This window comes from Phalacrocorax aristotelis, chromosome 4 (assembly GCF_949628215.1).
Source record: "Phalacrocorax aristotelis chromosome 4, bGulAri2.1, whole genome shotgun sequence".
Classification (NCBI taxonomy): Eukaryota; Metazoa; Chordata; class Aves; order Suliformes; family Phalacrocoracidae; genus Phalacrocorax; species Phalacrocorax aristotelis.
In genome coordinates, this window is record NC_134279.1 from 51,563,846 (window position 1) to 51,580,549 (window position 16,704).

The 16,704-nt window shown below is 36.2% G+C and overlaps 1 protein-coding gene across 1 annotated transcript in view; it reads right to left on the reverse strand.

The window, feature by feature from the left end:
* The window catches only part of TUSC3 (tumor suppressor candidate 3), a 136,439-nt gene that overhangs the window by 21,316 nt on the left and 98,419 nt on the right, over positions 1 to 16,704 (reverse strand). The window contains exon 7 of the mRNA XM_075091409.1: positions 6,730 to 6,793. Coding sequence (XP_074947510.1) covers positions 6,730 to 6,793 — 64 coding nt within the window. The remainder of the gene's footprint in view (positions 1 to 6,729; positions 6,794 to 16,704) is intronic.

Sequence of the window (16,704 nt, forward strand, 5' to 3'; positions counted from 1 at the left end):
TTATATCTCTTCTGCCTCTATGTCTTCTTAATAACTCTATCCTCCCTAACTCTAGCAACAGTCCTTCAATATCCTTGTCTTTAGTGCCTCTTCCTTGTCTCTCCAAGGATGTCAAACTCTCCTGCACTTTTTTTTTTCTTTTGAAAATAATACCTGATTAATTCTGCTGACTCTTATTAACTATGACCCCATTTCTGTCAGGAAAGGGTTGCAAGAATAGACACCAGCAGCCTGGAACATCTTCTACATGAGGAAAGACAAGAATTTTTCAACTTGGAAGGGACAAAAAAGAAATCTATATGGCAAATTCTATGAAGGCCCAAAGAGAATGAAAAAGGGAGAGAAAAAAAAAAGAAAAAAGAGGAGAAAGGACTATTTCCCATGACGTATTAAAGTCACACAATGCAGTTAACATGCAAATTTCAAGGCTAAAAAAACATCCTAAAGGAGTAACTTCTGCACACTACATGAAGTTAACACTGAAAATTCATTGCTATAGAATCTTGTGCCATAATTAATTCAAAAAATTATTACAAATAAATAAGAACGCATTCACCGGTAGCTACAAGCTTTCCTACCCTGTATGCTTGATCTGGCTCAAAAATCCTGAAATCATTGATTATGGCTGGGTGCTGTTTTGCACAATCCTTCTCTTAACTTCTTAACGGTCATTGCTACACTTATACACATGGATGCAAACTGTGATGATAACTTGAGAAGATGCTAAACTTTGTTAAATCATAAGTTGTTTAGATATATAGTCTTTTTATGTGGCAGAATTAGATTTCTAGCCAACAAATAGATTGTCTTACCAGGATTACTTCTGTGAACAAAGTTATTTGCCTTTGTAAATTATGTAGCCCTAGGGCCCTCAGAGATAATCAAACTCTTTAGAAGCAAAAACCTTGCATTACAGGCTGCACAACGTATAGCATGTTGATAGCTCCACATAAGTCACTTCTTTCATATCCATTTAACAATAAAAGATTTCTGTTTAAATAAAATCTATTCCATGCTCTTATTTTAAATAATTTTTTGTTTGTGCAGTCTGCCATATTTGTTCTACAGCAGTTATACATCAATTTCTGTGATGACTTTTTGATAACTCTTCTACTTCACAGAAAAGTCCCAATATTAATATAATTCTACATAATTCCCCAAATTAGTATATGTGTAAATTACAGCCGATTGCTTGAAGCAGTGATCATCAGGCTGATATGAGGCTAAATACCATTATATATTACATAAAATTTCCTTCTCCACTGCAAATGATCACAAGGTTCCGTTGCTCCTGGGAAGGATATCAATTTTGGTCAATTTCAAAGACGACTGAAAGCAGATATTTAAAAGACCAGCATATTTTTAAGGATGATTAAATGCAACCTCAAATTAAATTTATACCTGTTACTTAGTATTACTTTTTCTCTGGAAATAAATATTAAAGCATTCTCTCTGTGAAAAAAAAAAACAACCAAAACCCAAACCAAAAACCCAAACCAAAAATCCCCACCAAAAAACCTGCCAATCTATGGCTAGGAATGAGCTGTAAAGTAGCATGAATAAAAGCAAACCTTGCCTTTTTGTTTTCTTCCCAGACAATAAAAAAGCTAAAATATAATGGATCTCATTATTCTAGCCCATAGAATGTTATGTTCATTTTTGAAAGAAAACATCAGTGAAAACTCCACTAATTCTACAAGGCTGGCAAAAAATCCAAAGGGAAGCCAAAACCTTACGACAGACAAGATTGTTATGCACAACAGCATGAGCCACGAATTGCAGCTTGGGAGGTTCAGAGCGGATGTTAGGAACAAATTCGCTTCTGTAACTGCCCAGAGAGATTATGCAATCCCTGTCCTTGCAGTTTTTAAACACTTCCACTAGACAAAGACATGGAAGAGAGCAGTGTTGGAGATAATCCTGCTTTAAGAGGAACACTGGAGTATGTGATCTTCAGAGGTCCCTTTCAACCAACATCTATGATTTCCATGATAATTTATTGAAGTTAACTTCCCAAGACAAGAGAAAGGGGAGCCAAACAGCAACAAAACTGAGCAACAGTCATGTTGTCAGCACAGCATAAACCCCTCAGTTTCAGAGTAGTAATAGTCTGAAAGTCACAGAAGTGTACAAAAGAACAAGCACCATCATATCCAACATGTTCTTTCACTGTTCTCTGCTAGGTGCTCACCCACAATCACTTTTACTAGGTCAGGCAGTTTTGGATGTCAGCTCTATGTATTTGCTCAGTACCCGAGATAACAGCCTGTTCCTGAGTGCGATCTGAGTGACTGAGCAGGTATCAGTGGGTGTACCGCAAAGCTTATTAACTCTGGATCAGCTTGGGCATGGGCAACCAGGTACTTTGTACTGCATTCCTACTAGTGGGAAAATTGCTTTGGGACACCAAGCCAACTGTGTGAATTTGGTTATGTTACAGTTTAGATAGATTAGATCTCTGTTTTGGCAGGGTGAAGCTAAACTGTCTTGGACTAAAATGTTCCTTGAACAAGTACAACGGCAGAGATGCCATGCTGTGCTGAAGTTTGACTGGAGTTGCCTCTGTACTCAGCCAGCTTGGTGTCTCCAAATGCTCTGGACCACACAATCATTTCACCTCAAACAGTGCAGTCTAGAACTAGCTCAGGCAAGTGAGTCTGAAAGATCAAAAAATGTGAGAGAGAAAACTGTGCAGACACCAAGGTCAGTGAAGAAGGAGGGGGAGGAGGTGCTCCAGGCACTGGAGCAGAGATTCTCCTGCAGCCCGTGGTGAAGACCATGGTGAGGCAGGCTGTCCCCCTGCAGCCCATGGAGGTCCATGGTGCAGCAGATATCCGTCCATCCACCTGCAGCCCGTGGAGAACCCCACACCAGAGCAGGTGGATGTGCCTGAAGGAGGCTGTGACCCTGCGGGAAGCCGCACTGGAGCAGGCTCCTGGCAGGACCTGTGGGCCTGTGAGACCCATGGTGGAGCAGTCTGTTCCTGAAGGACTGCACCCAGTGGAAGGGACCCACGGTGGAGCAGTTTGTGGAGAACTGCAGCCCATGTGAAATACTCATGTTGGAGAAGTTCTTGGAGGACTGTCTCCTGTGGGAGGGACCCCACGCTGGAGCAGGGGAGGAGTGTGAGGAGCCCTCCCCCTGAGGAGGAAGGAGCAGCAGAAACAATGTGTGATGAACTGACTGCAACCCCCATTCCCTGTCCCCTTGCACCACTTGGGAACAGGAGGCAGAGAAAATGGGGAGTAAAGTTAAGCCTGGGAAGAAAGGAGGGGTGGGGGGAAGGCATTTTAAGGTTTGATTTTATTTCTCATTATCTGACTCTGATTTGATTGGGAGTAATTTAATTTCCCCAAGTCGAGTCTGTTTTGGCTGTGATGGTAACTGGTGAGTGATCTCCCTGCCCTTATCTCAACCCACAAGGCTTTTGTTGTACTTCTCTCCAGTTCGGCTGAGGAGGGGAGTGATAGAGCAGCTTTGGTGGGCACCTGGTGTCCAGCCAGGTTGAACCCATCACACTCCGTTTTAAAAGCATACTCAAATTTTCATTCACTATCCTGCAGCCGAGTAACCAGCAAGATCTATGTTGAAATATGGTGATTTTTTCCCCCTCAATTTCTAAAAGGAAACTTCACCCACATCATAAGATACTGTGGAATCGGTAAGACGGACCCATCAGCCACCTCTAAGGAGCCTCAGAATGAATCAGAATGCAGTTTGGGACTTTGGAAGTGAAATAATGCCTCGTTGTTTTGAGGAACTTGCTTAGTGTGAGTTTTTAAATTCTTCAGAAAGTGTTAAATCTAACCTATTGCAGCTAGTCTGATCTGCTGCTAAATGAAGTACCAGTATTTTGGCTGTTAGAAAACATATCATAGAAATAAAGTTGAGTACAAAAATAATCTAAATGCCCTTTTTTTAAAAAGAATTGTTTTGCACATGCTGTATTTTTACAGTTACTTCCATTGTGTTATTACTAAGGTGTAATAACCATCTCTTAGGACTAAAACTACTTGTTTAAAATATTATGAAAATTTTGAGCATACATTTAGTATGTAATCAATGACTTTGTATAGATTTTACTGAATTTAATTTTGCTTTATAATATAATTTAATATCTCACATCTTCACAAGTCCTTCTTATCCATGTCCTAATTATTGTACCTACTGCTCTGGCAAAAACACTAGATCTGTATATGAAATCATCTAGTACACTAGGTAGAATAACAATCTACAGGCAAGTACAGAAATGTAATGGAAATTCATGTTTTCTCATCACAGGTATTAAAAATTCACTTTACTGAGAAACACAACATTGTATTTCAACACCTAGCAAGAAGCGACAACCTTGTCCTTGTTCTTAGTACTACGATGTGAAAAGAAGCAACCAAATGAAGCATGTATGTTACCAGCATAGTAATGTTTTGTTTTAAAATTCAATGCATCTTTTAAACTTTAAAGGATAAAGTGAATGTACTACTGTTTATCAATCTGGTATACTTTTTTTTTTTTTAATTCCCACATTTTCTATGAACATTTCCTGAATAAACAAATAATGAAGAAGCAATGAAGCAGCTAATAATTACTACCAACACTGAAAGGATAACGAAATATTAATTCTTTCATGCATAACTGTTAAAATCTGTCAAGAATACATGTCACTTGTGAAATCTGTGTGTGACTAAACACTCAGCTCAACAATACTGAGCCACGTAATGAAACCTTAGAGAATTCTTTTTGCAAGTGGCAATGAACAACCACACTGAAAGGATTCTTTCAGCCAGCTGCTTTAATGTAGTTAGCCAACTTCGCAGTTTAAAGACAGTCTCTGCCAACAAAAAGATATCGCTTTCATGCCTGAGTCAGACAAACAAAATATGTAATGAACAAAAGTTTTGTTTATTTTTAATCTCAGCTGGTTTTGGGTTTACTTCTCCATTCTCGAGCAGCCAACAGGATTTGTTTTAGATAACAGATTTGTCTAAATTGTGGCAGTTTGGGAAAAGCAAAAACATTAACAAATAAATTGTGGCTATACAAAAGAAAGCATAAAGATAACACTAATACAATGCATACTATCTATTATACAAGAAAATTCATCTGAAACACAATAACTGTCTCTGTCTACTTTTAAAAAAATGTAGTAGCAATTAATTTGATAATCACTGAATTTTGTCTTGGCAGTTTTCAGGTAAAGCTATTTATCTTTAACTCTCTCTTCCCAAGAAAAGGAGCCCGAATTTAGCAATAATGAACAAATAAATGTGCTTCCAAAACTTTATCAAATACAATCTGATTTTGACACAACATTAATTAGGGTATGATATAAAACTTGGAGAACCGACAGAATCACAGAATGGTTCAGATTGGAAGGGACCTCTTGAGATCATCTAATCTAACCCCTCTGCTCAAGCAACCTGCTAGAGCAGGTTGCCCAGAACTGTGTCCAGTCAGGTTTTGAGTATCTTCACAGATGGAGGCTCCAGAACCCCTCTGGGAAACCTGTTCCAGAGTCTGACCACCCTCACAGTAAGAATCATCATCTTGTCTTCAGACCGAATTTCCTGGTTTTCTATTTGGGCCCACTGCCTCTTGTCCTGTTAGAGGACACTACTAAGAAAGTCTGTCTCCTTTATTTCCTCCTATCAGGTATCTATACACATTGATAAGAACTCCTTGAGAGCCTTCTCTTCTCCAGGTTAAACAGTCCCAGCTCGCTCAGCCTTTCCTCCTAGGAGAGAGGTTTCACAGGTAGCAAAATTGTTGCCGGGCAAATGAATGTAATGAAGCACAAAGATGTAATTCTGGTTTTCTGTTTGGATAGTAAATGGCAAAGATGAAGGTAGACAGGAAAGCCAGAGGAAGGGCAGGATCTAAGCTAACATAACCTCAGGGAGAGAATGAGAGAGTAGCTAGGACCATCAAACTCTGAGATCTGGCTGTTACTTTAAACTGGGAAATGTTATTTTCTTCCTCTTGTTCTCCTTAGAGGAAGGTATTTGTGATAGAATGACTGTATTTTAATAGTGGTTAATGGTGACTAGAGTTTTCGCTCAATGAACAAAGCTGATCAGAAGCAGGATTTAAAGAAACCAGATAGTATGAGACTTTCTTACAGATTTTTAAGACATATTCACAAAAAAAAATTAACTTGCTCTGACTCAGTATGAATGAAAGAGGAAAAGTAGGTCTCAGTCTTTCTGTGAGGAGACTATGTCAGAACAAATGGGATTGGGTTATTTCTTTCAAGAAGTAGTAATAAACTATTTAGATTAGGTGGGGAAAAAGTCCCCAAAACCAAAGACTACTGGAGGACAAATCATCTTCATACATTATTAGTAAATTTCAGTATGCTTTCCTCGTCAGTTAAAAGAAATGAAATAATTTTTAACATCAAATTTTTAGATTTTATAATAAAGAGTGAAAAGGAGAAGAAAATTAGTTTGTGCTACTGAAAAGGTAACACTGAAAGGAAAAAAATTAAGATTAGTAACCAGGCATAAGACTAACAAAAGAGGTTACAAGCTACATACTAGTGAAAAGCAATGCCAGCTTTTCTTGGCAGTAAATAGCAACAACATTGAATATTTATTTAAACATATTGTAACTAGGCAAAATACAATACCTGCTCAGAAGTTCAATGATATTCACACTGTCAGAGCAATTTTATTTAGCAGCACACTATGCCTCAGCTTGCTTTTTTCTGTTCATCACCAGTTTGAAGGATACTCAGCAGAAGAATAATATGTGATTCTGCAACAAACTGAGCCTGACTGCTTCCATGTATGTAACTCTGAAAAATAAAAATGAAAAACAATCCTCTTTAAAACAAAGAAATCCATTGAAAATGGCACAACTGGATACATGAGAATCAAAATAAAACCTGTTTTGCAGAAAATTACAGACAGCAACAGCTGCAAGTTAACAGCACAGTTCATGTATGTATGTTTAGTAAAAAGGAGTGTTAAAAATAACATATTTAGGCAAAGGACATATATACAGTGAATGTAATGCTTCATACGCAAGTGCATTATGCTGGACTCTTTTTCACACTGCTGCTAGTGTGGAAAAAAGAACATGTATTTATTTGTTCAGGAGATTCAATTTTTTAGAACGGAGGTGATGAAATCAAGGACATGCCTCAGCACGATTTTTACAAAACTGAAAACTGAACCTTGCCTTTAAATCTTAGTCTACTTTAGTCGTACTCAGATTGAGTAAAGTTTCTTCATACAAACTCTACTCCAGATTTCTCCAGGAAGGTACGATTGTGTCCATAAAAAAATCTTAATTCATAAAATGTCTTGTTTATATGGAATCACAGATGTTAATAGTAAATGTAAACATAACACAGTCTACTTTTTCCCCCCCAAATAGTTATTGTTAATGGACTGATTCTGTACATTTATTATTAAGAACATATACCATATTATTCAGAAGTTGTTAGTCTTTATTGTTAACTAGCTATGATAGCAAAAAAGGAAACAAAAATTTGAAGGACTGCAAACATGCACAAAATGAGGAATATTCTCTCTTCCTCTACTACATCAGTTACAAACATCAAGTATAGCTTACCATACTATTCTATGTGAAATTAAATATATCCATGTGGTAAAAGTATTTTATGTATTCTTCTTAGGCATAGATACAATTTTCACCCCAATTAAATAGAAAGAAAAATGCTCACTCCTATTAAGATTTTAAAAAAACCTTTTTGCCCTCCTTATGGATTCAGGGTTTTGTTGCTTGTTTATTCTTTAACTCATATGCTTTGCTTTAGTTCATTTTACTCTGAATAACTGCCTGAATACTATCCTTGTCAAGATTCACATTTGAAATACTCTGATGCTTCAACATACAAAAGAATGCCTTCATCCACACTGGTTAAATTCTGGTTGATGCACTGTCAAAACATGCAGTTCATAAGATATGATAAGTTTTTACTCAGGAGATGGTTATCTACTGTTTTCAAAATTCAATTATATTATGTTCATTTAAATAACCAATTCAAAGCTAAACCAAGCAAGAACTTCATATATCTAAAGATTCCATCTCTCAAAGACATCTTTTTTCTTTAACAAGACAAAAACCACTGATTTTATAAGAATATCTCATTGCAGTATGATACGACAATGAGTCAATTTGTGTTTCTTAATTTGTTGCAGGGCCCCTCATAAATCTCACTAAGGATATATATATATATATGCACACACACACACATATATACACACACACATACATATATATATACAAAACAAAGGAATGAAATAGGAACATTTCACACTAACAAAATTTAATTACGAAGTTAAAATGCTTAATAGATTGTGTACTCTGAGTTGTGACCACGGTCCTGCAAATAGTGACCCTCTGTCATTATTTCTCATGCAGCTAAACCAATATATAGATACATAGGCACACATATAAACTTGCAGGATCTGGATTCAAGTGTGCCTAACAAATGTTAAAATCTATTTCTTCTTACAGTCATAGCACCAAGTTATAGTCTAAAGCTTACAATGATTACAATATATACTGTATTTGTGAATACGATGTGAACTGAAATTAAAAAAACAGGCCTTTCATCAGAAAAGTGTAACAGGGTCTAGTAGCACTATTTAATTATTAAATACCTATATGCATTTATACGTAATCCCTACTATTTCCCTACACACACACTAAATTATATAAAAATGCACATTGGGAACTAAAGGAATACCCTCTGTGTTGAAGAGACAACATTATTATCACCTATTAATAAAACTGGTTGTCACATGACTCCTAAGACTATAAATGCCTTCTGTATTTGTAAAACATTTAGATGAGAGACATAATTCTTATCAATACACTTTATACTTTGTTACAGTAAATCATTATTCTCTTTATGGTAGCCATTTAATTCACCATAACACCACTGAAGGAACAGAATCCAAAACATGTACATAAACACAGGCGTATGCAGAGACTATATAGAGAAATCATTCCTTTCCGCAAAATAGTTTACTGATATTAAATTGCTTAGCTTTCATCCTAATATGGAGGAAGAATCTCACCTCCAAAAAAAGTAAATTTTATGCTACTGCTTCTGATGACATAAATGTGTCCCACACTGGGGAGGATTCACATTTTAGGTGCTAGTCATCATCACCCAGCAATGCAACTTCCTTTAAAAATATCACCAAAGTTTGTGTGACATCTGGTTTCACTTGAGAATATCAAATAATACAAATAATTTTGTTAATGAAACAGGATACTTTCCTAACTATCTAGCTGTCAAACCTGTACATTAATGATGATTTTAAAAATGCCAGCAAATATGCTCTCAACTCTGAAAATTTCAAGCATGATTTTTCATTAGTTATTCATACTTGAATTATTGACTGAAAAATTCTCTCAATCTGAGGATGATTAGAGTTTGCAACAGGTAAACCCAGTTTACAACGCTGTACATGTAGACTACTTACAATGCAAAGTTGAAACAACACAAGGAAAAGACTAAAAGCTATAAAAACTAGTTAGACTGTTAATGCTTTTTAAATCATATTCCAATTAAAAAAACCTAAGTCTTGTCTGCCTGAGAAGGCAAGTTTTTATAAGTTACAGCGGCGGTATGGTGATTTGATCTGATCTACTAGCAGGGTTGGTATCACAATGATATAACATGGATATGGCTACTGGATAGACATTCTCAGTCAGAAATCTTTGCCTGTCCCTTCATTAAATTCCCAAAGTTTTATTGTATGATGTAAAATATATATATTCATCTCAGGATTTTTTTTATTTGAGGCTTTTCCAGGAGCTGTTTGAGAAGCTTTCAAGATAGGAAATGCATCACCAGACCAGTCTCTCAAAAAATTAAGTCCTTAAGAGGACAAAATTATGAAAAAAAAGACATTCTCATTACCACTATTAATTAGGTGACAGATAAAAGTCTGGCTACCACCTGAAGCTCAGTAGAAAGGAAAAACCATGGCCTAGATGCAGTTTATTTGAAAATGCTGAAATTTGAACCATACAAAACAACAAACTGAAACCTGAAACAAACAAAACCTGCCTAGAAGACCTAAATCAGAGCCTGTAATTTGAAAACTAGCTGATGAATATGAATTTCTGGCTAAACACCTCATAGGCATTATTGTTGTAGATATATTTCTTTAAATGTGAGTTGTGCTAAAGCCATAGCCTTGCTTGCAAGGAAGTAGAAGTTCTTTGATTTAGTTCTGCAAACATTACCTGTATATTAAAAAACTAGTATGAGACAATCTTTCACTACTGCTCTCTCCCCAGAGATGGGACAGAAATGGAAAAAAGCAAAGTGAGTAGCCACCTTAAATGAAAAAACTAAGCTTCATCTTTATTTGAGAGGACAAGAGATTTCAGGTGAACTTACTGAGACAGTACACTAGTTGAAAGCCAGTTAGTTAAAATATTTTTAAAAGGCAGATGTTTACTGTCCAGTATTGTCTTTAAAAAAAATAATTTTGACTGTTAACTTCTTTGTTTTATCACAAATGTCCTTAGGTAGATTATTCTTTAAAGTTACCTAGTAATAAATCTAAACATTTGTGATCAATAGGCTCCTTAAACTGCTTCCGCAAGACATTGCTCCCCAAACGCTCAAAATGGCAGCAGGGTGTATTCCCTTCATAGCTGTGGGACAGAGTGATGGTAGTGAAGAAGCGAAGAAAGTGAGAGACTGTTCCAGTGATGAAGCATAACCGAAATAATTTGCATTTGACAATATAATGTGAATCACCTGAGTTTACAACAGTACCTCACCCCATTCCTAAGGAGGAATGGATCATAACCACTTCACGAAGGAATTATAGGGTGTTTATTTTCCCACAGCGAGCTTTCAGACCTGTGTTCTAAACAACAGATAATAATCAGAGTAGAGGTTTTCAGAAGACAGAGACCAGTACTTAACGCATAAATGATGGTAAACAGCTTTTCTTGAAGAGAGAATAGTGAGAACTGTGTGGCATTTGTCCTTGTGTCTTTCCCTACAGGCATATGACGACACTGTGAGGCCACTTGAAGCATAGATTATATATGTATGGATGCATATTTACGCAAATGTACCCACACACACCAGTTCTGTACACTGCAATGACCATTGACTCATCAAATTTTGAAATTCATCTGTAGCTCATACTTACCTAAAACAGAATACATTTAAAGACAATATTCTTTTAAGGAATTGTGACAAATCAGGTTTTCAACAGTTCACCAACAGTTTTCTCCATACTTTTTTTGTGGTTCCATAGCAGCTTTTAATTGGGTAAAGTTCCTGAAATTATATCCATATAACCAAAATAAAGGATCTGGTCACACGTGAGGTTTCTTTATTTTCATACTTATTCCTTCCCTCTATAAGAAGATTGCTGAACAACCTACATACAAAGCGTGTATTCTCATGAAATTTTGAGGATACAAACTATTAAGGGACCGAGAAGTAAGATCTCTGGTTTTACTATCTTTTCTACTTTTTGACAGTGAATCCATTTAATATTTGGGAAATTCTGTGAAGTCTATCTGGCTGCAAATGCTCTAGGCAAATGCTTTAAATAAATTCATGAATAAACTCAGTATTTCCCCTTCATTTTAGAGGCATCAAGAGGGAGTACCACGTAAGATGCAAAGCTAAAGTCTGTCAGAAGAAATGCAACCATGGTTTGAGCAAAAGAGCTGTACAGCCACACAATTACCGCAGCCACACAATGGACGCAACAGCAAATGCCACGCTGGTAGGACTAATAGGGGAACCAAAGCATGAATGATGACACTTTGAACAACGGGTCTTTTCCAACTTTAATATTCTCCTATCTCAGGTCTGATTCCACAGAAGGAATTGAATTGATAACTGAAATAATCACGTCCCCAAATCAGGCCATTTACTTTGGCAGTGACAAACAATTGTTCAACACATGCAAATTTCTACAAAGCTGTTTTAAATATTTATCTACTATTCATAAACTCATTAAATATTTAGTGTTATTGAACTGAAGATGACACAGATATATATAATCCCTCACTAGGATAGTCAAGAATAACAACAATGCAATATATTTTTAAATTTCCCTAAATACAGCATATGCTTGTTATTTCCCTTCAAGAGCAATAGTTGTAATGGTTCAGTAAAACACTTGAGTTAAGTGTAATCTGTGCTCTTTCCTTCTTTTCTGTTAATGAAATGTAAATAAAACAGAAACAAAGTAATTGGAAATAAGGCCTCTGTGAGTTTTATGTTAAATCTTAAGGCAATACAATTAACTTGCGGAGTACCCAAAATCAAAACTGAAACATAATTTCAAGTGCTTCAGTACTCTTTCCTAAAATCAACATCATGATGTTTCTTTTTTATGAGTACGTGAATGATGGATGCTGGGGTGGAGGGATCTGATTAAACTGAGTTGAGTTTAGCAATAACATACCATACAAAGCTACTTCATGAAGTATTATCATTTTAACTTATTTTAACTTATGCTGAGTTTACATGACATGACATGACATAACACACATCTAATAAAGTATATTGAAAACCAAAAGCAGGCAGTTTTGACAATAATTATCCTTCTTAACGATAAGCTGAATATGGATTGGATGTTGAAGAAACCTCCAGTTGGAGACTACCCCCTGGAGGACATAACAGGACAAATTCAAGCTAATATATGTGGAAAGGGGTGAAGCAACACACTAGTTAACTGCCCTCAAAGAGAGGAAGAGTTACGAATTCCACACCAATAGGATAAATGCTATTAATTTGTCTTCCTTTACTACATTAACATTCAGGGTAAAATTCATCAGAGAGGGGAACATTATGGAAGGACGTAGATTACTTAATTATGATTAAGCCTTCAGAATGGCCTATTTCAATTAAAGGCCATCAATTTTGCCAAGAACATATATTAGCTACAAGAATTTGTTCTTTTAACTTAGAGGGGAGAAAAGAAACCCACAACATTCTTTATCACATCAGAGTTTTATATGTTTTCAAATTAATGTCCAGGAGTAGCATGACTTTCAACAGTATTTAACTGTTTAAAAAGCAGAAGTTCTAAAACATTCTCTCACAATACTGTTTATACAGCTTACCATTGCAAGTGTGATTTCAGGAAAGGGTTAACATCTTATGGAGAACAAATAGTTCATTCAGTAAAGCAAACACTTTGAGACCAAACACCAAGGTATTAATTTAACATTTTATTGTGTGTTTTCATGACCCTATGCATATTCCTCCAGACAAGTTTTTTACGTGTTAACTATATAACACTTACAAAGCAGCACCCTGCCCAGCAAGACTAACAATAAAATTTTATGCAGCCCAAAAACCCCTAGCTTTCAGACTTTTGACTTTTTTACACTTGTTTAAATATTATGTTTTCTAAAGAGCAGAATAGTTTCAAGCAGCTTCACTTGAAGCAGTGCTCTCCAAATATGCTTATTTGAGTACTACATAGTAGTATCTGTTCAGTTCATACAGGCAGATCAGAGTTTTAACTTGTTTAAGAACCCAACAGGGGACTTCATATGAAGTTATTAGCCTAGGCAGGTATGTGAAAATCTGAAAATAGAAACGTAATGTAATTCCCTGTTTTCTTTCCACCATAGAAGATACTATTATCTGCTGGGGATAGTACATGACAGTAGCCTATTTTCCCCACAGCAGCGAGCCCTCAAAAGCCCTTATCATGACCACTGATGTGAAAAACATGAGATGATGTTGTTTTGGGCCTATGTTGTTCACATGTGTGAGAATGGTTACCAGCTTAGAACATCTGTTAGCCATACAGACATGACTTGCCAAAATAATTTTAAATCTTTTTTTTAGATGGGGGGTTGTAATGTGGGTATGAGTTTATTTTAAAGAACTTAACACCGAAACCAAGTAATTTATGTATACTTTATATATGATAATATAGGAGGTAACATCTAAAAAACTAAAATACAAAGTGTCTTGACTCCAGTTCATGTACTAAACAGCTCAGAAACCTCTGACTATTCTAATCACATATTAATTTCCAACAGTTAGGATAATGTGCAAATGTTCAACAGGGCAATTTATTTTATTGTAGATATTCTTTTATTGTAGATACCCAGTTATATTAAACACAAAATAAATCTAAACTCACTTACTACTAACAGAAATCCTGAATTAATGAATTTGTGTTTCTGGCAAAATTAAGACCGTATATGACTAGAGTAAGAAACATACAGCCAGCTACTTGAGCCAGTAGTGTTTTCAGGGATCTTCATTTTATTTAACAATGAAACAGAAACATTTTATTTTAGCACTAACCCGCTTGAAATAAACATTTTCTTTCAGACAGTTATTAGCTCTGTGAACATCTCCAACCCAAATATAAGCCAACAGATTGCCACTCTGGTAAAAAATTAATTTATTATACTCCTAGCAAACAATCGCCCTAAGCAATGTCTCTACATGAGATCCAGTCCAGCTCAGTTACAGGCCAATAAAACCAAGACTAAGAAAAAAGCTAAGGTGCACACACTAGCACACATAAAATGGTGCGGAATAGACAGAATTACTAGAGGTGGTGACTATGCACTTTTAGTGATTTTGTTCAGCTTACACTCAAGCACTTCACTGTAAAAAGTAGTAATCTAGAAAAACCTACTTTGGAACCCACAAATAAAACTCCATGTATTTACATTTGTCTCAGCATCCGTGGTGTAAGTTAGTTCAGGGGTTCAGACTCCCACTTACTAAACATGACCATAAAACGTATCAGCACTTTTGACAGGAGAGTTCAATAGCTATGGATAAATTTTACCCTATTAAAAAAATATTTAATGTTGAATATTTTTAAAATTTATAGAATACAGATACAATCTCATACAGACTCTGCGATTCACTGATATTAATTCAGTGAATATGAGTTACATCTTCCATGAGCTCACTGCTGTGTTCACAGTTGCCCCAAACCAAAACAGACTCCAGAGACAGCAGCCAGTTTTCACAGGACTGGCTGGCTGAAACAGGCTGTGCTGGCTGCCTTCCACAAAGTCCATCTGGCACCGAGCACAGAATACGATCTGGGTTCCCAGCCCTAGAGCAAAAGTGGAGAAATGTTGCCTGCTTTTCAGACTAGCTGGCTGGAAAGGGTATGTGGTGTAATTTAAAATAGTATACAAATCCTAGTTTATGCTGCTGCTTTGGTTGTCCCTAGGCAGTTTTTACAGCTATACTGCATTATTCAGGGTGTCTAGAAGTGCTATCAAAGGAATCAGTAGAGGTGATCTCATAAATCCAGCAACTGCGAACACTCTGCTCAGCTATACAGAGGCTTTGATACAACTGGCTGAATAAGGATTTATTCCTCCCACATTTATTAATTTCTAAATAATAAGATGACAGAAGATACAACAATCCTTCAAAGAATCATTACTTTGTGGGTTTCAGAAAAAAACCCAGAATTTAACCTCTCATTGGGAATAAACCATTGCTGCCCTTAGAGCACTGAATTCCCAAATTGATCAATAGATTGGCATGCAACAAATGTCCTCCCTCATTACAACACACAGTACCCATGTGAGAAAACTAACAGAGATGAAGGTACATTTTCCAGGGTCTGTGAAACAGCATTCTGGTAGTTCAGAGAAGGTTTGATGACATAGCTTAAGCTACCTGCCTAAGAAAAGGGAATTTTTGCAGCTGTGATGCTTTGATTAACAACATGACAACTTTTTAATCAACTTAAAGAGGGAAAAAAAAATCTCAGAGAAAACTGACATTCCTACACATTTCATTACAGCCAGACAACAAACCTGTGGTTCTAATGAAAGAAAAACAGTAATTAAAGGTCAACTGTTAATGCTTGTTTTGGTGTAGGGACAGCTTGCTTAACACATGGAAGCCAAACTATGATACTTTTTCTAATTAAGAAACATAAGAGATTTTGAGATGTTTTACATGAACAGCATCATCCTAAAAACACAAGCACATTGTTAATACAAACTATTTTCTGAACTCTAAAATATCCCTGCACTTTTTGCCCTCGTTCTGACGCTAAGCACAATACAAGATACATCTCATTGGTCATTCAGCTTGTTTCTTTTTTAAAAAAATGATAGTCAAAGGTAAAATACTCACCTAGATGCTGGCATATACCTATAATTACTTTTGATATAGGGATTAGGCAGTACTGATGACACAAGTCCAGACAATCAGATAAGACCATGATTAAGTAACTTTACTTTTCCCCTCCACAAGTTGTAGGGTGGGAACTCTCCTTCCCCACCCCATCTCCTGAATCCTTTTGTCCAAGACAGTGTGGAAGTGTGCTGACAAAGACTGGTCAAGGTGTAACACAGTAAAGACAGCTACCTTAGAGTAGACTCAAAGAAAGTTTTACTTATAGATTATAGAGATGGAAGGGCTGAAATAGCCATCCAGCTGAGCTCATTTTGTTGCTGTTATTTATATTATGGTTTAGAATATAAGGCTAGTGAAGTATCATATGATTGCAGATATGCAGAAAATATCTATACCTTTAAGTTTCCCATTTTTTTCCCTGCGTCTGTAGTAACATTTTCTTTTGACAAAGAAATTACAGTCATTTTGCATATAGCCTTCACCATAATAACCTATACCTTTGGGTAGTACTTATGAACTCAGATGTTTTTAATTTCTTAGCCAGGACCTACGATATTTTCTCCTTTGACATTCCAAAGTGTTCTTTTGAT